Source organism: Podarcis gaigeae (genome assembly GCF_964106915.1).
Source record: "Podarcis gaigeae genome assembly, chromosome: 3".
Classification (NCBI taxonomy): Eukaryota; Metazoa; Chordata; class Lepidosauria; order Squamata; family Lacertidae; genus Podarcis; species Podarcis gaigeae.
This window is the reverse complement of record NC_139680.1, coordinates 63,365,732-63,389,146: the sequence shown is the minus strand read 5'-3', so window position 1 is coordinate 63,389,146 and position 23,415 is coordinate 63,365,732. Positions and strand designations below refer to the sequence as shown.

Here is a 23,415-nt window from a genome sequence, read left to right as displayed (position 1 = left end):
ACTCATCACTGACAGATCTGATGAGGTGCGAGAAATTCACTGCCAATCCCAATACCCAGGCAGTTTAGGAACATTCAAATAATGTGTGGTCAAAATCTACACATCGTTAAGCTGTCACCCACAGGAAAAGTCACAACCTGCAGCTGATCCTAGTTTAACATCTGATTAAGTTCCAGGAAGAAACAAATTCAAACATTTATTGCCAGTGAAAAAAATGCTACTGAGTCAGAAGCAAGAATTCATTGTTGATCCTCTGAATCATACTGATGGAAGAATATGTCAGTACAGAACTTCAAATGGTGAAAGGGATTAATTTCTGTTAATTTTGAAGTCTGCAAATGTACTTTCTTTTGTTCATAAAATGTATTAGAAGCCAATTTCCTTTCAATACATTTGGACGCATGGTCTTAGTGACTCAGTGCCATGCCCTTCAACAGAAACAGAATCTAAAATGTTCATGACCTTAAAGATCAAAAAATGAGATGACAAAGGATACTGAAAACTGTCCTGTAAAAGAAGCACGTTCTCTTTTCAGAGCTCACCAGGTGGCATTGTCTGTGGCACCAGATGAAGCTGATGAACATGGGCCTCCAGTTCTCTCGCTCTGTTGGGTGCTTCTCTGAACACCTAATATGGCAGAGAAAAACGTCACATTACAAAAACCTTTTCATGTCAAGAACTGAGGATTAACATTTTTAGCATTATACAGATAAAGCGATACTGCTATAGACAGCTGAGCACAAAATCCATTAACCCCCCAAGACCAAGAGTTTAGAGATGAAGGGGTTTGCATTTAGCCCCTAAAAAGGGTCTGGGGTGCATTTGAATGTAAGTTGCACATTTGGGATTCTTTACTAAGAATGGGTGGCAAAGGTGCAAAATGAAGAGCTCGGTATAGAGCCTGTTTGTCTGTCTATCTGTCTGCCTTTCTCTCTCTCTCTCTCTCTCTCTCTCTCTCACACACACACACACACACACACACACACACAGAGAGAGAGAGAGAGAGAGAGCTACATGTGCCAAATGCTATGACAACAAACATTGTGTTGTTCAGTGCAACTAAGAACTATGGGAGGAGGAAAGAGTTGCAATAGTCATTCAAAGGCTTAAATATAGTACCAAAAAGCAGCTACTATTTGGGGAAGTACGATATTAACAATATACGTTAATACAAGTGAGTTATACCATGAGGAGGAATGATTATGAATCCAAGCGGAAGTGTTAGGTGTCCTCAGTTATCATAACTGGGAGGCGGGGACAGTCTGTGCTGGACCGGATCGTACTTCCCTGGAATGAGCTTTGGGGTTTTCCTGGATCTAACACTGTGACTGGAGGCTCAGGTGCCAGCTAAGGTCCCTTTTGGACTCAGCTGACTTGGCCACTCAACCTCATGCCTTGGTAACTTCCAGACTGCATTATTGCAATGTGCTCTGTGTGGGGCTTGACAGTGTCTTAGAAACTCCAACTGGTCCTAATACAGCAGCAAAATATTGGATGGCATTACATTCATTCATACAACCCTGTTTTATTTAAAGCAGTTCATTTGTTGTCAGTTCATGTCTGGACCCAATTCAAGGTCATGCTAGTGTTTGAACTGATGGCTTAGGCCACAAATATATGAAATACCACATCCATCCCTGGAAGACTCCCTTGGGTGTTACGTTCAGTTACACCACCCCCAGAAGCTCAGGGATGCATGTGTTCCAGGAGAGGACATTCTCTGTAGCAGTTGTGGAACTCTCTCCCCACAGAGCTGCTACTGGTATCTTCACTATATAGTTTCCACTGAATGCTGAAGATGCACCCCTTTAACCTGGCCTTTGGCATTTGAAATGTATACTTTTAGGAAACACACCCACCCCAGCCACAATTCTGATCATTTTAAGCTGCCACTTAGTACATTCCTGCTGGGAGCCCACCTCTTCAGAATGCAGACAACGGATTTCATGTTTGGTTGTTGATCCAATTAAAAGAATCGAAGAAGCAAAATAATAGAAATGGATATAAAGTGAGGACTAGGCTGGAACTTTTTTCTATGCCATGCTAGTTCCCCTACTTTTCTACAAGCTCAGCGGGTGTTTCCTTCTGGGAAGAAAACATCGAGCCCTCTGTAAGTTGCTTTGAGCTTACTACACAAGTATAATAAATTAAATTAAAATTCATAAAGCATGAAGGATGTTTACTTCCCACTTGTGAAAAGTATTCCAGGGTCACATTTAGGAATTCTGCTTCTGATACAATGCATGCTGCCTCAAACAAAAGAAAGCTATTGATCTAGACCAGGCTAGTTAATTGTGGTTACATTCCAGATGTTGTTGCTCTGCAGTTGCCATAAACCCCAGCCAACATAGCCGCTTGTCAGGGATCACTGGAACTATAGTCCAACATGTGGAGTGCACCACACTGGTTACTCCTGATGTGGAATATTAAGAAAGAAAAGCATTTCCATGCATAGGTTTAACAATATGGCTATGTTCACATCTCACTGGAAACCACAGTTAATGGTTTATTTTGAATGTACAGGTGGACCCTTCTTCACTTGTCCCCTAGCATGAGTGGGAGCAGCAAACCACAATCCCTAGTTTAGTGTTAAACAAACCAAGGAATTTAAGCCAAGGTTTGTTCTTGGCTTACCAGCTGTAATTTTCTCTGAGAAAATAAACCACAATCTCCAGTTCAGATAGAACGCTAAGCAGGAATCATGGCTGGTTGCTCACACTCACGCCAAAGGAGGAGTGAAGCAGGAGAAACCCATGCATTCAAGGTGAGTAACTGTGGTTTACCATAACATGTGAAGGCTGCCTGCGACACAAAACACTTCTTTACACTAACTTGTCCAATCATGCCTCCTCTGACAAGATTATTCATATGTAAGTGGCAGGAACACAATTAAAAAGAACACATTTTATACTTGCTGATTTTAAGGAATCCATATTGCAATCCATACCTTCTTCCACTTTATATTCAGGGTCCTCAGTCTATCAGAAATATTCTCTCTCTCTCGAGCCCCAATGCTTTTATTTGAAATCAGCTCAGGTTCATTCTTGTTTAGCCACTTAAGTTTTTCTCCTTGCATGTCCATCTCCTTGATCAAGCCCTAAAGTGATTAAAGAAAGCACTTTTGGTGGAATCTACAGAGCTGTTAAAATTGTTGTGAAAATTCTTTTTTTTAAAAAAAATGTTTTGAAAAATGCATTGAATTTGCTATAGCTCATGGTTTCCACCTAATGTCACAGTTGTATATTGAACTTTACAACACATTCAAAATGTTGTATTTGCAGCTGTATAGCTAAGTCCTTAGACAGAAAAGTCACAGGAGGTAGGCATTGACTAGTTTTTTTTTTTAAAAAAAAAGATATGGACAATGCCTAGTGCCAGAAGAGAAGCAATAGGAGTTGCTAAGAGTTGGACTTCAGGCACCTCTCTGTGAGAAGCAAAAGCAGAATAAATTATTCAAAATACTTAAAAAAAAAACAAATTATGCAAAATTAGAGAAAAAATAAACATTTTTCATATTCTGCAAGGTTTAAGAAGATCATAGGATTTTACTTGACTTGCTACCCTATTTCCAGGTTACAATCAGAAGACATGAGGCCACCACTTTGCTAGGTCTGGAGAGTTCCTGAATGCGTAAATTCCTGGGAACCATATGTATGCTGCCTTGGGTTGATGATAGAAAAACACCAGGATATAAATGTAAGTAAATAAAAACAATTTAAAACTAGGTTAATTTGTGGAGGACATGTGTAATGCACAATAACATAGGCCTCTGTGTGCCCTGCTGATTGACAGGTTCTAGATATAAGTTATTTACTGACTTTGGGAATATTAATGAAAAGTTTTAGTATTGACATTTAAATTAAAACTAACACGGTCACTTTCCTTTCATAGGCAGCAGTGGAAATTCGTTGCACACCCAGTCTGCTGGATTGAGATTGTTGGTCCAGCGCTTAGTTGTGTGCTCTTGAAGCCCCAAATCAATGTGCTAGATTGCAGCTCTTTGTACTTTTAGCAAGGATTATGTTCATAAAAGGGAATTTGATTCCCCAGAGGCTCCTCTGGCACAAGGAGAAGGAAATGTTTTTCACTTATTCCTCCTTCCCACACTGTTCCAGAGGATTCACCAATTCTGCAGAGCAGATTTTCAGGGAACTGCAAGAGACAGGAGGATTTTGCAAAAAATCGCCTCTTCCTTTCCACCAGTTGGGATGTCCCAGGAGTGCAGTTCTGCTCAGTGTGTCCTGCCACAGGAAACAAACAGACCCAGCGCTGCACTTGGGTTGTGTGTGATGTATTCCATACACTTTGACTGGGTCCATTTAGGCAGCAGTAGCACTGGCTCTCTTAGTATCAAATTACTCATCTCAACCTAATGCACAACAATTATTTGCGAACTAAAGAATACGCCTACCTTTCAAATTAATTAGTTATTCAGTAGCACAAGTAGGAATAAGGAGGAATAAATTCAAATAAAGTATGCAATCATTTTTATCTAACTTGCCATTAATTCCTTCAAATTTTCTTCACGGCTGATTGTAGGCTTCTCTTCCTGTGCATTTTCTATGTTTTCCAGCCAGCAACTAAATTCATCTAGGTTTCTTGTGAAGTCTAGTAATGGTTGATTCTCTCCTTTCAGTCTAAGGCGCAAACCCCAAAGTGGAATATAAAACAAGAACATCAATATAAATACAGAAAGGTAAAAGCAATAAGAAAACACACTCCATCCACAGCTTACTAATATAGAAAACTACAAAGTTGAATTTTAAAAATCAATTCAAGTGTACAAAGTTCTTCATGTGACATTTCCACATTCTCTCCAGGAATGTGACTTCAAGTAAAGAAATGCTTAAAGGGTTCCCTGGGTTGCCTTAGGCCTAAAAAGATGTATTTAATTTTAAACAATTCCCAGCAATATTTCATATTCTGTGTAGAAATTGAAAGAATTTGCACCCTGTCTTCAATCATACCAAGCAAGTATTTTTAAAATTATGTATGCTCTGCATAAAGCTAGACTGTTGGTGGGAATGACTTTAACACTGGTACATTTTGCCTCTGGGGTAAACTAGCGTTTTGTTTATTTTGATTGGGGCGGGGTATAGATATTAACTTAAATGTACATTTCAAAATGGCAACACAACTAATAATTCAACTTCAGACAGACTAATCTAGCTGCATCTTGAATGCACTTGTTTCCTTTTTGCAGGAAATCTGGGGGGAGGGTTAGCCTTGCTAACCACCTGTATGCTAAGAAGGACCAAAGACAATGTGCAAATATCATCAATAGATAAAATGCAATTCCAAAACATGAATGTAGCACTCATATACCCAAAGAGTATATTAAAAGAAATGAAAAAGCAATTTCCTAAAACAGAGCAAGGGGAAATGGAACGAGTATGCACATTAAAAACAGCATCATTATCACTAATTGTTTCAAAGTAGCCTTGAGGGACCTTTCAGATTCAGGGCATGGACGTTTCAACCAAATAGGAAATATGCAATGTCATCTGGAGCTTCTAGAGAAACTTGTTCCCAATGCTTCTCCTAAGATATCCCAAAACCTGACTGAACCAGTTACCTCTGTTGTCTTTCCATAACTTCAGCAGTGATGGCTTTCCAGCGATTATTTAACCCTGCTAGTTTCTCCTTCAGGAAGCTTCCATCTGTAGTAGAGAGCTTCTGTACAATTCCTTCTCCTGTTCTGTTCAATGTCGAAAAGCTGGTCTGATGGCTGCTGACTCCCTCTTCAAGTTCCTGTCACAAATATAAAAACCAAGCTGAATTTTGTTGCTTACCCAATATGACATTGACGTGTAGCCTGAAACAATGACTGGGCACACATTGCTCGTTTAAAAAATAAAATAAAAAATCACTGTTGTTTAAGTGAATGATTAGGCACTTGTTATTAAGAGTAAGCTAATATATTCATGAATATCAATCTACCAAAGGCAAACAGTACAAGAACATGCTGTTGAAATCAAATCAGTATGAAGGCTAAGCATTCCTCATATGGTATGCATGTATGCCTTTGAGATAAAAAGGGAAATACTGCCTACAGATTTTGGTTTGTGGGGTAGGGATGAAGGGAAAACACTGCATTAGTTTGTCTCAGAATAGATATGCTGCCTGTTCTCTGTAGCCTTACTAAGATTTCAGCTAGGCTAATTAAGGACAATGTTCCCATGATCTGCAGATATGGTAGGAAACCCAAGGAAATTGAGGGAAGTCAGGGAAAGTCAGGCTCAAACTTTCACATATCACTAACAACCAGAAAAAAGCATTAACTGTCAAAAGAGATATCTCTGTTTTATACAATTTTTTTTATATAAAAATCAGATACACTCTAAAAATAATAAAACAATACTCAGTGGTCTATCAAAGCTAAATTAAATTATATGAAGTTATAGCAAATTAAAATGTGCCAAATGTAAGTGTAACTACTTCTGTCTACGTAAGATCATGAAGGACCATGCCTTAAGTTATGTTGTTTTAAAAATTAAGTTGTGGTTTTTTTAAGGAGAACAGTAAAGTGTTGTTATTTAACATTTATTTATTTACCAAGGGATTGGGGATAAGACTTTCAGTAAAATGCATATGTTCAGTAAAATTCAGTATATGCATATGTATAAAGCGCCTTCACTAATAATTTGAGAGTCAAGGGTTTTCATTAGGTTCCCATCCATTTGTGGTTCAGCATGTCTTCCATCAGCTTTGGCTAGTACAACCCCTATGCCTGCTACTGGAAATGGAGACCTGGCAACTGTCACTCATGTGTTGGTGGTTTATGGGCTGGGTTAGATGTGGCTGCCTGAAGATTGTTTGGAAATTTCGGCTAGTACAGAATGCAGAAATACACTTATTAACAGCTTTGTGCCCATGTTTGTGCATGTCACTTTGAAGCATTCACACTGGCTGACAATTAGTTTCCAGACCCAAATCAAAATGTTAGCAAGTTCTTAACAAACCACCTTAACAAACCATGATCAGATACCTGCTGGTGTATCTTTGCCATTTCTAAATCCAGGCCGCCATCTTGAGTTTGGGCCTCAGCCAGCAACCCTTCCGCTTCTGCTAACCACTGGGAGAGATCATTGAGATCACAATGGAACTGTCTCCACTCTTCCACAGACTTATCAAAGCAACTAAAAGAAACAGAAGGGGGATGGGAAACTGTTAATTGCCTGTGCATATATTTCAAAAGCAAGAGTGTTTCGTGCAACAAAAAATCCCACAAAATGGAAATATCCTTGCAGAATGGGTGTTGCTTTTGTAAAGAGCAATATTGAGTGGGTGGGGGACAACAGAAGCACTGCCACTTAGCAAAAAGAGCAACACGTGATAAATAAAATTTAACTGCATGAAAAATAAAGATTGATTAGGTGTCACTCACCAGTTGGTATGCAAAAAAATGATTAATTATGATTGGTTTATACACAGCAACGTTATGATTCAATCCACCCACTGCTATTTTTGCCATTCAGAAGGGAGTTGGACATAGTCAAAGCCTATGTTCTGAGATGCAACAGAACAAATTGCACAAAGCTCGTATCTCCCTTATTCCAAAATCAAATTTGTCCACAGATCCATCAAAAACCCACTGCTGTTAACAGCATATCAAGAAAAAGTAGGAAATGAGCCAAATACTATAGCTGTGTGGCAGTGAGCTCATATGAACTAGTTTTTCTCCAGGACTGAGCACCATGAAAATCAGCTCTACAGATTTTGCAGCAGAGTAGGTGCTGGCACCCCACCATGCCCCCAAGAGCAGTTTGCAATGTATTACAAATGGATTGTGCTGCTTTCAGAAATGACAGTAAGTTGCTCTATATGTAAATAAATGCATGAACAAACAGGCAGCTCCTTTAAAAGCAACACCAATCTATTTATAAAAACGGTTGAGATGTCAAACAATTGGAGTTCTTTGTAACTGACCATTGTTTCCCAACCTTGGGCCTCCAGCTGTTTTTGGACTACAACTCCCATCATCCCTAGCTAGCAAGACCAGTGGTCAGGGATGATGGGAATTGTAGTTCAAAAACAGCTGGAGGCCCAAGGTTGGGAAACACTGGGCTAATCAACTGCTGTACATTACCAGTTCTGCAGCGAAATTTGCAGAACCAGCAAAAGACATATTCAGCACTGGAAATCGTAACAAATTCAAAGAGTATAATAAGGTACTTTGACAACTAAGTATATTTGATCATAATGGAGTCCAATATCCCATCCATTTAAAATTTAAACATGACTGATACAAAAGTCAGTATGAATCATTATAATAAAACTCATTTCTTTATAATGACTTATTTTAACTTTATGGGTAAAAGCAACTCCCTATAATATATAAGGAGTGTTGATCAACAGTCTTCAGGACCTTAAATTGTATATGTCCGTGAATTACCGTATTTTTCGCTCTATAGGACGCACTTTTTCCCCTCCAAAAATGAAGGGGAAATGTGTGTGCGTCCTATGGAGCGAATGCAGGCTTTCGCTGAAGCCTGGAGAGCAAGAGGGGTCGGTGCACACCAACCCCTCTCGCTCTCCAGGCTTCAGGAAGCTCTCCGCAGGCTTGTGGACAGCTGCCTGCAGCCCAAAGCCCGGGGAGCGTGTGCCAGGCTCCGCAGGCTTGCAGACAGCTGCCTGCAGCCCGAAGCTGTTCTAGCTTTGGGATGGCTGTGGAGGCTTGAAAGGCTGTCCCCGAAGCCAAAACAGCGAGACGGGGCACTGCGCAGCCCTCCGTCTCACTGTTCTAGCTTCGGGATGGCTGCGCAAAGCCTCCACAGGGCGGCAGGGTGCCTCCACCCCGCTGCCCTATGGAGGCTACAAAGGATGTCCCCGAAGCCTCAAGCCTTTGGAGTGCAGCTGTGCTCCAAAGGCTTCAGGGATCTTTGAGGTTGGCGGTGGGGGAAAGCAGCACTTCCCCCCACGGCCATGCCCCACAAGCTCGGGGGGCAGCTGCAAGGCTGCACGCAGCCTTTGCGCTGTTCCCCAACCTGCTATTGAACGCACCTTGTTTTTGAGGGGGAGAACAAGAAAAAAAAATTCTCCTGTTCTCCCCCTCCTATGGTCTGGTGCATTCTATGGTCCGGTGCGTCCTATAGAGCGAAAAATATGGTACATAAAATAAAACCTGTCAACCGTACTTGTAAACACTACTTGTAATGTTACAAGCCTTAGCCTCAAAGGAATGCTTAACAAGCCCAGTCACATTTTAAATAAGATGCAAAATAAGATGCAATATTTATGAGATTCAAGGAATGTCTTACCCTTCAATGAATCAGCTAGAAAGTCAATCTGTTGTACTGCACCAATTAACTGCGAAGGTTTAATTTATCTTTTTAAATAGGAAGAGTGGTTTGGCTGCTTAACTGTTAACTTACAGATTACTGAAGTTTCCAAAAGGATTGTGAAGATTCAAATATGCAGAGGAATATTGCCCGGAACTTCAAACTGCTACTTGTTTGGAAATGGTGGTGGATCAGCCCATATAGTAGTTATGTATTGAAGTTTTCACCCTGGCCACCAGGGGGTATTGTGTATAGAGTTTTCACTCAGGTCCAACTTAAGTTAATTTAGGCGGGAAATCCTGGGCTGTTGTAGTTACAATGTTGACAGCCGGCTGCCTGTAAAAGCAGGCCGGTTGAGCTGTGCTCAGTGCAGTTCAGTTCCAGCTTACTTATAAAGAACTACTTGGAGAAATCTCTGTGTCGTCTGCTATGTCCACCTTCTACATAATAGAATAGAAGCCCAGCATCCCAGAATCCTACATATGGAAGCTCCTTAAGACACTTTAGGACCTTGGTAACCCAGCCAAGCGGGACGCAGGTGGCATTGTGGGGTAAACCACAGAGCCTAGGGCTTGCCGATCAGAAGGTCAGCGGTTCGAAACCCCGCAACGGGGTGAGTTCCCGTTGCTAGGTCCCTGCTCCTGCCAACCTAGCAGTTCGAAAGCACATGAAAGTGCAAGTAGATAAATAGGTACCGCTCCGATGGGAAGGTAAACGATGTTTCCGTGCGCTGCTCTGGTTCACCAGAAGCGGCTTAGTCATGCTGGCCACATGACCCGGAAGCTGTATGCCAGCTCCCTCAGCCAATTAAGTGAGATGAGCGCCGCAACCCCAGAGTCGGCCACGACTAGACCTAATGGTCAGGGGTCCCTTTACATTTACCTTTAACCCAGCCAAGCACAGGCTGATGGGAAATGAACATTAATTTCAATTGATGGTTAAAGGCAGAATAGCATACATCTTATACTGTTTGCCTTTGGTGGGATTCTTCTTTTTCTATACCATCCAGCAATTGGGCTGTAAGTTGGGGCATCTTTCATTCTATATCTACTTATAGGGTCCCAGGAAATTCTTGTTAGAGAGGGCCATAACTATCCCTAAGAGTAGGGAGGACCCTGCCCACCCCACAGATAATCAGACCAAAAATAAGGAGGAAGATGTGCAGCCCTAGCATTGTCATCTTGCTTTCTGTGTCCTGGGAACAGAGCTTTGCTGTGAAGGAAACAGTAAAGCTGAGCTAAGCACTAACATATAGAGAGAAAAGGAGACAGAGTTGAGGTTGAGAGTGAAGAGGTTGAGCCTTGAATAGTGAGCTTCTTCTGTGATTCATGAGAAAGTACTATTGGTACTCACCTAAACTGTACATCTCTGATGACATCATGGGGTCACTGAATTGGGTTGGGCTCTGGGCTCCATCCTGGTCATGAGGCGGAAGAAAAAACTCTTTGGGAAGTGGGCAGCTCCCAAACAGTTTTGCGGTCTCACCAAGCTCATCAAACTTAAAGGCATGTGAGTAATAGCAGAACCAATATTTGCAGTCAATATTAAGGCATGGTTCCAGTGACCCCATGATGCCATCAGCAATCTACACTTCAGGTGAGTACCAATCATACTATCTCTCCCATGGCGATCATGGGATCACAAAGCTTACCCAATTAGGGCGGGTCCCAATTGCAACCAAAATTGCTATGGCAGGGCTTGCTGAAGAACAGGCAGGAGCAAAAACTGATTGGGAGCTGCCACCTTCCCAAAGAGATTTTTCTCCTGCCTTGTGACCAGGGTGGAGCCAGAGCCCAATCCAATCCAGTGAGCCCATGATGCCAGTAGGAGATCAGTCCTTTTGGTAAAAATTCCTTTTGGATTTCAATTTTTAGTTTTAATACTGGACCACCTTGGATCCCTGACCTTAAGAACACCCCTAGAACCCCTGAATGCTCATGAAACAAGCAACTTCATGATAGCTAATAATAATAATAATTTTAAAAATCACTCAAGCTTCGCAGGCCCAACAAAATTGTTCTGCCCAAAGCAGAAAATCCCCACCAGGGTGTATCTTAAATTTCCCCTACAGATTCACTTCTTCATCACAGAAATCAGCTTTTCTGCATGCACAACTGTTTGTTTTTCAGCACAAAGTAAATGTAGTCCTTTTACTTACCATTTACGATCATTGTACATCCTGTTAATTCTGTCCCATTCTGCATTCAGTTGGATTAGAGAATCTGCTATTTGAACAGCCTCAGATCCAGATGCTTCCAATATAACATCTGGATGTTTTTCATGAATGACTGCAATCTGATCCCCAAGTTTGTCCAACATGTCTTTTATGTTCTGTAAGAATAGAAAGACAAAAATCCTGTTGAAGTGCTCTACAAGGAAGTATTAGCATACCCTCAAGGATGACTGCTAACTTGACAAATTGAACCCTTTGATTGGATTGCAAAAAGCATGAACAACTTAATTTTAACACTGTTAGTATAGGTTTCTTTCCCTAATTATTTTTTAAACCACAATGCTATCCAATGAGTTCTTCTATAACATCAACTTAAGAGCCCAAACACAAAGCTTTCTGTTTATTTTGTTTGAGCGTGTACTTACTTTCATTCTTAAAAAGTAAATTATCACATTTTAATATCTCTCTCTCTCACTCTCTCTCACACACAAACACACACTCTCTCTCACACACACAAACTTACACATAGCTCCTGAAAGGAGAAGTATCAAATATATTTAATTTCCCTGAGCCTACAATCCTCTTGGAGACATGATACTATCTAGTAAACATAGCAAGTCCTGGTTCAGGCAATGCATTATACATGTGATGAAAGGATCAAGCTCAAACAACAGTGTATATGTAGAGATCTGAGATGGGGGAGAGGGGATGTGGATAGGGGGAGTGGGGAGGGAGGGAGAGAGAGAGAGAGAATACCAATGACCATTCCCAAAATGACTACTACCTGCAGTGTACTTGTACAACATATTGGCACTACTACAGGTGCCGTGTAATACCCGATCTGCATTTGTAAGAACTCAGTCATTTAGTGTGGCAGCACCTGCTCTGTGGAACTCCCTGCCTATTGAGCTCAAGCAGGCCCCTCCACTGTACACTTTCCAGTGTCTGCTAAAAAACATTCTTGTTTAGTCAAGCCTACAAAGATGCTTAGAAAGTTGAGGAAATTTTAATCTGCTTTACAGTGGTGCCTTGCAAGACGAAATTAATTCGTTCCACAAGTCTTTTCGTCTTGCGAGTTTTTCGTCTTGCGAAGCACGGTTTCCCATAGGAATGCATTGAAAATCAATCAATGGGTTCCTATGGAAACCGCCTTCAGACCAGGTCCGGAGACAGTCTGTCCCCCGACCTCTTCTGAAGGCCGGCGGGGGGCGAAAGTCTTTGCTTCCCCCCCCGCCTGCCTTCCCGGGACAGCGGAGACTTCTCCGCTGTCCCGGGGCGATCTTAAAATGCTGGCGGGCGGCAGCAAAGCCTTCGCTGCCGCCCGCCAGAATTTTAAAAACCCCGGGACAGCGGAGGAATTCTCCGCTGTCCCGGGGCGATTTAAAAGCCCCCGGGAAGGCAGGCAGGGGGGACAAAGACTTTTGCCCCCCGCCAGCCTTCAGAAGAGGTCCTGGACAAAAGTCTTTGCTCCCCACTGCCTGCCTTCAAAAGCCGTCCGGGAGCATTTTAAAATCGCCCCGGGACAGCGGAGGAATTCTCCGCCGTCCCGGGGCGATTTGAAAGCCCCCGGGAAGGCAGGCAGGGGGGAGCAAAGACTTTTGCCCCCCGCCGGCCTTCAGAAGAGGTCCAGGACCTCTTCTTTTGCGGGGGGCAAAAGTCTTTGTTCCCCCCGCCTGCCTTCAAAAGCCATCCGGGATAGCGGGAAGCGCTTCCCTGCTATCCCGGACTGCTTTTTAAATGCTGGCGGTGGGGAGCAAAGCCTTTCGGCCCCCGCCGGCCTTCCTGGACCTCTTCTGAAGACCGGAGGGGGGGAGGCTTTGCTCCCCACCGCTAGCATTTAAAAGAGGTCCCCGGAGATTTCCCTATGGGCTTTCTTCTTGCGAAGCAAGCCCATAGGGAAATTCGTTTTGCGAAGCACCTCCAAAACGGAAAACCCTTTCGTCTAGCGGGTTTTTCGTCTTGCGAGGCGTTCGTCTTGCGGGGCACCACTGTATTATTTTAACTTTGATATGTTTAAAGGAAGAGTGCAAATTTTTCTTGATTTTCTTGTTTTATCTTTTTGTAAACTGCTTTGATGTTTATTACAAAGTGCTGTATAAATGTTATGAAATAAATACTTTTAAACTCTTTCCAATATGGGTTCTCCACATTTTATTTGCCCCATATTTCATTCATAGAATCAGAGAGTTGCAAGGGATCCCAGGAATCATTTAGTCCCACCCCCTGCAATGCAGGAATCTCAACTAAAGAATCCATGACAGATGGCCCTCCAACTTCCGATTTAAAACCTCCAAGGAAGGACAGTCCACCACCTCTTATGGGAGTCCATTCCACTGCCGAACAGCTCTTACTGTAAGAATTTTTTTTCCAGGGTTTAGACGGAATCTCCTTTCCTGTAACTTGCACTCCTTGGTTCAGGTCCTACCCTTCAAAGCAGGAGAAAACAAATTTGCTCCATCCTCCAAGTGACAACCCTTTAGATATTTAAAGATGGCTACCATATCTCCTTTCACTCTCCCCTTTACCAGGCTGAACATCTAGAACTCCTTCAACCACTCATCATGAGACTTGGTTTCCAGACTCTTGATCAAGAAAAAATCTTGCACATACATTAAGGAGCAAGACTGTGCCCTTGGCCCTACCCCAAGCATTGGACACACCAGTTGGCCCCACTCTAAATGCTGACATGGACATCAGGGCAACGCAGCATGTACAATGTCAGGAGCAGGCCCAAGACCATTGTGCCAGTCTTTAGTAATCATGTGATTTTCCTTTCCCATAAACAAAATGTGGAGGATGGCCTTTTACAGTTATGTTTCAATATATGAAATCGCTGCTGTGTAACAAATTCAGGGCAGCGTTATACTAGGATTGTGCGACCATGCTAGAAAAATTGGCACCTATGAATCACGGGGCAATTTTGTAACATTTAGAAATACATTGAATTTCCTTATGCTTATACAGTTAGAATGTTTGGGGAAAATAATCACCATTTTTAATACTCAATTTTCTATTCTAATATTTTGTTTCAGTTTCTAGTACCTTTAATGAATCTTCCTGAGTAGAAAAATCTTCATAGACACCAGAATGAAGTTCCGGAGCATTCAGCAAGAGCTCAGCATCAGCTATAGCCAGCAAAATCTTGTTAATTTCAACCAGATATTCTGCAGGGAATGGAGATGCCCTCGTTGTTGATGAGAGGGGACCTTGAATGTTCTGCAAGACTGCCTAAAGAAAAATAAACTTAAGCTTAGCTCTTTTAAAATAACATCAGTATACGTTAAAAACAAATTTCATTTATTTGTACAGTGGACCCTCCAGATACGAATTTAATTTGTTCCGGGGGTCCATACGTACCCCAAAAATTCCGCATCTAGAGGCGCCACTTCTACACATGCGTAAAGCGTGTAGAGCACTTCTGCGCATGTACGCACGGCAAAACCAGGAAGTATACACTTCAGGGTTTGCCACGTTCACAACCCAAAAGTTACGTTACCCAAAGGTAACGTAATCCGATGGTCCACTGTATTTGCTTTATGTCCTATCTTTCAGGTTCAATGCAGATTAAGGCCTTTTTAAAAAGTACTGAACTGAAAAATAAACTATTAAAATATACCAGATAAAATCAAGTTTTTAAAATTGAAATCCTATCCCCAAAACTAAACAACATGTGACTCCTTGTTATAACTAGAAGGAAGTATATCTACTTTGTCCATTGCAGGTACACCAATAACTTAATTTACTTTCTTTAAAATGAATCACCCTATATACCAATATAAATATACTCCAGTCAAGCAAGTCAATTTATCAGCTCCAGTTATGGGGAAAGGGTGGAGATAGCCCACCCTAAATTAACAGAAAGTCTTTTCCCAGGTTCTCGAAATGCGGACATTCATTTTTATAATTCTCAGTTGGCATGGAGGCTAATGCATGCCCATGATGATTTCTGACATTTTATGTCTATAGACACAGTAAGCTAAGTTAAAAGAGCTCATACCAAGAACTGACTTAGTTGGTCTTTAAGGTGCTACTGGAAGGAATTTTTTTGTTTTGACTATGGCAGACCAACACGGCTACCTATCTGTAACTAAAAAGCTTGTTTTCCTACAGATAGCAAGAGCTTTCTCAAAATAGGAAAGGAGCCATACAACAAGGTTAAAACATATAATCAGTCTTGTAGCTTTATTCCATGCAGAGCATATCATTGTTTGGGGAGCTTCTCTCTCCTTCTTTAAAGCAGAAAGCATCAGGAGGAATGTGGGAAATAAAAGTACTTTGAAGTGCTGTGCCTGAGCCCCATCAACTTCTGGAAAACCATGAGTTCCCCAACCCTAGTTTAAAAGAATCAATTAGACAAATTCATAGAGATTAGGGTTCTGAATTGAAGCACCATAAGCTGGTGGTGATAAACAACAATAAATGGTCACCTTCATGCCTTGCTTCCAGAGACATCTGGTTAACTGCTGCTGGAAGCATAACAAAGGACGAGACAGACCTTGGTCTGATCCCCAAAGGCAGTTCATTCAAAAGGGAACAGCAATTATCTGCTTCTGTTCATCAAAGTTGTATTCTGCCCTTCCTCCAAGGAGCTCAGTTTGGTGTTCAAGCCAACCTTATACCAGATGCAATGAGCTAGATTATACAGTATCCCCAACTGGCTAATTACTAAAAGATGAAGCCAATCAAAACCAGGCACAAAAATATGGTTTATTCCTTTTCTGAATGACCATATACAGAATTGCATCTTCATCAGAGTCCAGCGCAGAGTGAAGGTCATCAACAAGGTCTCCAACAGAGAAATGTTAAACAAGTTGCAGTACTATTGATCAATTGCTGTTTTGTCACCTACAGTATGCCAAAAATTAATGTAAACCTCAAACCTCAGCAGCCTTATGTTCAAGGTTCAATTCAGAGAAGACAGCAACTATGATTTTCCAGATCCTACACAAACAAAGGGCATTTGAGCCAGAAAAATAGACTGGGGCAATTCATATAAAATATTTTTAAAATATAAACCGAAAACCAATGATTAATTCTTGGTGCAGCTCTACACATGCAAATCCATCTTTTTGATTTCTCTTCATTACTTGAGCACTACCTGTACAAAGGAGAATGGGGGTGACAATCAGGCTCCCACCCTGTCTGATATTTGCATGCTGACATCAATTCTTAACAGGAGGTTTCCGATGTGAAGTCCAGTGTGCAGAAGGGAGATGATTTGCTCCTACAAAGCAACAACTGGTACTTTTCCTAAATACATTTTCTGTGGGGCAAAACTGATCCAAACCTGTTGCTGGCCGCCTTCACTCTCATATTAATTCACCAATTTCAGCCCTTTTTGTAAGAAAATAATTGTCACCCATTCTCCTCACACTATCATCCCAACCTAAATTCCCTGACTTTAAAGCTGCTGTTAGCTCCATGGGAAGAAATGGAGGTAGCTGCTGACAAAACAGGGCACTAAATTGCGAGGACTTTAGGCATCATTATTCTATGCTGCATAAGCTTGATTCAGAGTCTTTCACATTCTATGTTCTCCTCAATAATTGGCTCTGGGCTTTAAAGTTATAGGAGAGTCATAAAGAGATTGATTCATTTAATTATAAAGTCCCATAACCAGAAATGCAAAAGTATTTGACAGATTGCCTAATGCACAAGCTTGTCCAAAAAATTACTTACTGCTTCAGATGACTCCTCACTATTATATAAAATATAACAACAATTCTTATGACAGACTAAATATTTGAGAAAAGTGGACACATTAGAAATGGAAAATGAAAAGCTTTGTATGTATGAATAATTGAAACAGACAAGCTTTCTGAAGTGAGTATCACAGTACTGCACTCAATAAAATTCTCACAAATATTTGACTAAACAGAAGATTTTAATACATCCAATTTAAACACATCCAAAATAAAATCATAAGGGGTCAAATCAAAATCGGATCAGGGGTTCACTTGACCCAGGGCTTGCCAAGGCTCAAGAAACTGCTCAGAAACATAGCAGGATATGACCCTTCTCCTTTGGTCATGCTCACCTGTGAGCAAAATCTGAACACAAGGAAAAGTTGAAAGGCCCAAGAAAAGCCTTAAAAAGAGATGGCTAATGAACAGAGAGAAAAATAATCACAGATTCCCATTCATAGATATCACAGTTGTCCTGAGGCCACAGAATTGAAGAGTAGCACATTCCAGCTTTTGCCAACAGCCAGGAAACCTAGGGTCACTACCTCCCGAAAGAAACATTGAGGCAACAGGGAGACCAACTGGCCCTTACCATCAGCCAAATAAGAAGCAGCTACAAAGAGCTCACTTCTCCCTATCCTGCCTGAAAAAATACTCAGCTTTAGCTGTGTTTAGCCCCGGGACTGCTAAAGTAAGAAGAAAGAACACTCTGGCCTCATCCATTGGCCAAAGGGACCAAAGTCATCAATTGCTATTCAAGCAGATGAAGAACAAGCTTGCCTGAACTGGATATAAATGCCCTCTCACAGCTCACCACTTTGTTCTGGCTTTGAATAACTAATCTCCCTCCTTCAGCTTTTCCCTTTTCTCCTGCCTTTTTAACGTAGTTTATAAACCAAATGACAGGGTCTTTCTCTCATTCTCTCCCTCTCTCTCCCCCCCTCTCTTTAATATGAGACACATTAGCAGACAATTATCTGAAAAACAAGACTGAAAATATAGTAAATAAAGAAGATCCACTTCTTTCAAGATTTCACATGCTATTGATAAATAATTTATCAGAAATGCAGCAACCTGAATGTAAGTAAATATGCTTTTGAATCTAATCTTTCGCTACCCTGTACAGATCTAGCCTCAAAACCCAGTCATAACATTGCTGGATCCACTCACAACTGAATGTGTTAATGGCCAATGTAACATTTCAAAAAGAGATGGCAAGTTCTTGTAGCCCAATTATAGGAATGTGTCCTCTTCCTTAGTGGGGTCTAAAACATTAAACTCCAGCTAGATGGACAGATCCTCTATCAGCGTCCTTTACCAAAGGGTAAATTTTGTGCAGTGGTCCATTTTAGAATTTATTGACAATTTTATTTTGTCAATAATATGATGACATTATTGACATTTTTTTTAAAAAAAAACCAACCTGTAGTTACAGTTACAGTACTGGTAGTGAAAGTATATTGGCTAGATGGTCTGTTAGTGTAACTTAAGGGGAAAGTTTTTTAAATATTTTTTTCACAATAAATAAGATCTACCTGCAACCTCCCCTCCTGTTCTGCTTCCTCTGTTCCAGAAAGGCTTCCATCTGTCTCATTGAGCCAGTGCAAATGACTGCCTTGTTCTTTCTTATATTGGGAGAATGAAGGGGAGAGCTCCGCCACCTGTCTCCTTTGTAATGACCTAAGTTCCTATAAGCAAAGAATGAAGGGAATATAAAGCAAATGGTTGACAGAAGCAGAAGAAAAGCAGTTGTGTATGTTCAATCACAGATGTTTAGAATCTACAAAAGAAGTGCAAGCTGAAATGGCAAAAGTATTTGTTGACAATTACGACCCCAAACAACATCTGCCAGGTTGCCGGGTTGATATTGCATGCTGCCACAATACCAATTTCTGTCTTAACACAGATTGCCTTATTTGAAAAATAATTCTACCAAGGATCAATTTGCCCATTTCCCAGAGAACCAAATTTAAATGCTTCCCCAATCCTCGGCTGGAGGTGGGGTTCCTTGAAGGCATCTGAGGCAAAACAGGATCTTGCCAGGTTGAAGAAGAGGCTTCTCAAATGCTGAATGGTACATCAGTAATCCAGAATTTTTTTTAAAAATGCAACCCCTCTTCTGTCTCACCCCCATTTCCCTTATCACCATGCTGGTGTAAATTAAGTTGTGGCTGGGGGCGGGGGCTAACACCTACTCAGTTTCTATGGGCCTAATATGGAACTTTCTGGTTCCATTGGGGAAGATGACAGGGAATTAGAAACAGGGCTCTGCCTTTCATCAGTCGCAGACAAGAATAAAAGAGCTGAACAATTTTACCCAATACTGACATTTTTTTAATATGGAGGCAATTGCAGATCTAATTGGCCCCGATCCCTCACCCAGTTTCAATAGCACATGCACCTATAAGCATATTTTCTTTCTTCCATTGAAAGTGGGTGAAGAGCTGACTCAGAAGATCAAATTCATACAGAAGAATAACTGTGTGCAGAGAGTACTGGGTTTTGGGCAGAACTAAAATATTTAATGACCAATTCATCCATTTACCCATCCTAGTTTCAGGGTGACGAGAGAAAAGATTCCAGTATATCAGAAGTGGAAAGCCATGTGCACCTGGCTTGAAAAGACATCTGTGTCAATGAAATGAAAATAAGAAGTTGAGCATGGGTGTGTGCATGAGAGTTACAGAGTTTTCTGATGCAGGCAGGCCCATGTTGCTTGGGAGAGAGGAAACTATACTGCAGATGTCTATCCTATTGGATGGGTGGGTGGAGGGAGAACACAATAGCTTCACCTTAGCGCTGCTTTGCCTGGTCTGCAGAAGCAGAAGCTGCAAACGAATTCTCTCATGCCTGCCCTCTTCCATTGGCTGTTGCAGTAGCTTTTCACCTTTTTGTAGAACATCCTCAATTTGAGCCCTCTCTTCATCCAACTAAAATGATAACGGCACAAAAACACTAAATGATACTTTAAAGGAAAATATTTCCCCTCCTCCCAAGATGAATATAACAGGCAGTATTCAACAACAAAAAATATGCATGAACAAAACAACTTCCACTTGCGTAATGGGACTCTTCCTTCTCCCAACCACATCCACCCTACACCTTCCCAAAATCTGCTCTAGAAGGTTGGGGGAATCCCCAGGAAAGATTTAGGGGGTGCAGAGGGGGAGGAAAGGATGTAAAGTCCCTTTCTGCAGCAGAATTCATTCCACTCGCGTAAGTGCTACACTGAACACAACCCAGTATCTGTGAAGAGAAACATGCATGAAAATGTACAGAAGAATAGCTGAAAATATGTTTAATAAAGGCAAGTGCAATAATCTGTTTCATTCTAATCTCACACACCTTTTCATCATCTTCATTTGATTCCATGTGTTTCTCTACAACCTTCAGCATATCCTGTAACTCACTTTCGAATTTATCAATGTCTGCAGAATCCACTGCAATTCCATGGGTCCCTTGTTTGACAAACACTTTATGAGCCTCCTGACTGAAAAGCATCTGATGGCAAATGGGAAGACAAAAAACACACATTGATTAATGCCTAAATAACTGCATCAGTAAAGTTGCAAATGAACATCACGTTCAGAATCAGATTTTGCGGTGTAGGAGAACTTTGGCTACAGATTATCCTGCTTCACTGGCTCAGTTGAAAAATTAAAAATACTAAGCTGCACCTAAGAACGCAGAATAAGGCTGAGAGAGATAAGATGATTCCCATTCCCAGAGACCCAGGCTAAGGAAATGCCTAGTCATGAGTAACTGGGATACTCAAGACCTAGCTTATATGCTTTTGGAAAGTTGGAGGCATATCAAAAGCCAACAGGTGACACCCAGTTGTAACAGCCTGTTCAAGGAACAGCCATTCTGCAAGTGGGAGCCTCATTCTTAGTGCACTGCAACAGTTGTATTCTGTAAAAGATGTTGCGAAATCCTTAGCACAACCACTATTATTATGATACTTGGTGACAGTTAAGCTTGTGTGATACTGCTTGTTCAAGAACAAGTTCTCAGTCATCTTGTGCTAATGTTATGTTGGAACTCAAGCTTAGTGTTATGTACCCTTTCCACCAGACTGGTAGTATTTTGTAAATTAAATGCGTGTGTGCTTTTTAAAAAAAGAACACCCAAGAAGTATTACTTAATATATCTTGTCAAAGGCAAGCAAATATTTGTCAATGTACAGTAATGTACTGTCTTTCTCTAAGTTATCATCAAAACCTTTCTCCCCAGCCAAAAATAAATAAATAATCATAACCAACGAGCTCATCAATAAAATACTAAGAAGCAGCTTCCCTACCACATACACTTCTTATCAAAATAGGAGTTTGCACCTAGCTGAGCTCTAAAAATAACTAAGTAGCATTCATTCCACTAAAGCATTAAGAACCGATCAAGGATCTTAAGGGGAATGTAAGTGTGCAAAATCCAGTCAATATGGACACATTATCCAAGGGCTGTTAGGGATTATGTCTACTGACCAGTAAATGTGCATAATTCCATCTTCATGGAAGGATTATGTGCACAGTCCCCATGAGGCCTGGTGAATGTCCACAATGACCTGTTGTTTGCACATCAGCTGCTTCTTTCTCTGAAATATGCACATTCTCTGTGGCCTTTTGGGGCTTATGTATACTGACTAGGAAATGTGCACAATTTCCTTTTCATGGAAGGGTTGTGTGCACATTCTCCACGAGACCCAGTGAATGTACACACTGGCCAGTTGATATGCACATTAACTGCTCAACTTAAAGGTAAAGGTAAAGGTACCCCTGCCCGTACGGGCCAGTCTTGACAGACTCTGGGGGTTGTGCGCCCATCTCACTCAAGAGGCCAGGGGCCAGCGCTGTCCGGAGACACTTCCGGGTCACGTGGCCAGCGTGACAAAGCTGCATCTGGCAAGCCAGAGCCGCACACGGTCCCTATTTATCTACTTGCACCCGGAGGTGCTTTTGAACTGCTAGGTTGGCAGGCGCTGGGACCGAGCAGCGGGAGCGCACCCCACCGCAGGGATTCGAACCGCCGACCTTTCGATCGGCAAGTCCTAGGCGCTGAGGCTTTAACCCACAGCGCCACCTGTGTCCCTAACTGCTCAACTTACATTCCCCTTAACATATGGACTTCAAAATGGGAAGAAATCAATGCTTCGGGATCATGAAGCAACATCCTTGTTTTGCACAACATCTTCAATCCTCACCTTAGCAGTTCTGATGTGCTGCGATACCTTCTCAAAGTTCCTGTTCAGTTCAGCCAGCTTGGGCTCTACCAGCTCACGGCATGACACACCACGGCCATTCATCAGGATAATAGCTTGGTCACGCACATTATCTACTCTGAGACTAACATCATCCAATTCTGATGTTAGACGCTGAGGAGAGGGGAAAACAGCACAAGCTTAGTGTTCAGTACACAGCAGGATAAAACAGGGTGGGAGTGTAGCAAGAGAGTTATCAACCAAGAGATTTGGCGGAGTTTCATTTGGAACCAAAATATACTATTACTGTATAAGCCATGTCAGTAAGAGATTAGGTTTGCCACCTTCACTGTCTCTTCTTTCTTGCTGGCTGGCTTTTTCTCAATCTCATCCAACAGGGCTTCAGCTTGGTACAGCCAAGTGCTTATGTGGGCGACATTCTCATCAAAAATCTCCAGTTGACTTTGGTGATTCTGGACAGCAAAGACAAGGATAAATCAATGAAAGAAATACCTAGAGAATGATCAATAAAATGAAAAAATGCTGCATATTAACAGGAAACACTTAGCAATAGATAGTCATCACTACATTTATTTAGATTTCTGGCCCACTCCATGCCAAGAGCTCTGGACAGTTTACAATAAATTTGCATACTCAATTCAAAAAGAATTTAGAAGGTATTAAATACACGTCCTATCCCCTTTTGCACTATTTTCTATCTCCTGCATCCATATTTTTGCTACAGGATAAAGCCTGCCCAGGCCCACTTCACCTCTCCCTAAGAACACACTTCCCTAAAGAGCATAGAAAATATGCAGCATTCATATCCCCACATCATAACAGGGTTTAATAGCCAATGAGTAAACCAGTATGCTCAAACACATAACAAATCCTTAACATATTCAGACAACGCTGCTCATTATAGATCACTTTCTGTCAATTTTACATGAATGATTATTTCACTGATAAAGGAATACATGGTTGTGAAATTGGATTTCCAAAAGTTCTTGATTTTTATAGAATTGGTTTATTCTGATAGTAACACTTTATAGCAAAGGTTTTCAGATTGCAAAAGTATAGAGA

General features: G+C 41.4%; 1 protein-coding gene across 3 annotated transcripts in view; it reads right to left on the bottom strand.

The window, feature by feature from the left end:
• Window positions 1–23,415, bottom strand: part of UTRN (utrophin) — a gene marked incomplete at its 3' end in the record, with an annotated part of 327,056 nt that overhangs the window by 197,922 nt on the left and 105,719 nt on the right. For all 3 annotated transcript variants that reach the window (XM_083731575.1, XM_083731576.1, XM_083731577.1), the window contains exons 36-47: window positions 22,677–22,805; window positions 22,336–22,506; window positions 20,484–20,639; window positions 19,931–20,068; window positions 18,674–18,826; window positions 14,497–14,682; window positions 11,440–11,612; window positions 6,989–7,139; window positions 5,576–5,751; window positions 4,502–4,637; window positions 2,948–3,097; window positions 543–627 (exon numbers count right to left, since the gene is read on the bottom strand). In XM_083731575.1, coding sequence (XP_083587701.1) covers window positions 543–627; window positions 2,948–3,097; window positions 4,502–4,637; window positions 5,576–5,751; window positions 6,989–7,139; window positions 11,440–11,612; window positions 14,497–14,682; window positions 18,674–18,826; window positions 19,931–20,068; window positions 20,484–20,639; window positions 22,336–22,506; window positions 22,677–22,805 — 1,804 coding nt within the window. The remainder of the gene's footprint in view (window positions 1–542; window positions 628–2,947; window positions 3,098–4,501; window positions 4,638–5,575; window positions 5,752–6,988; window positions 7,140–11,439; window positions 11,613–14,496; window positions 14,683–18,673; window positions 18,827–19,930; window positions 20,069–20,483; window positions 20,640–22,335; window positions 22,507–22,676; window positions 22,806–23,415) is intronic.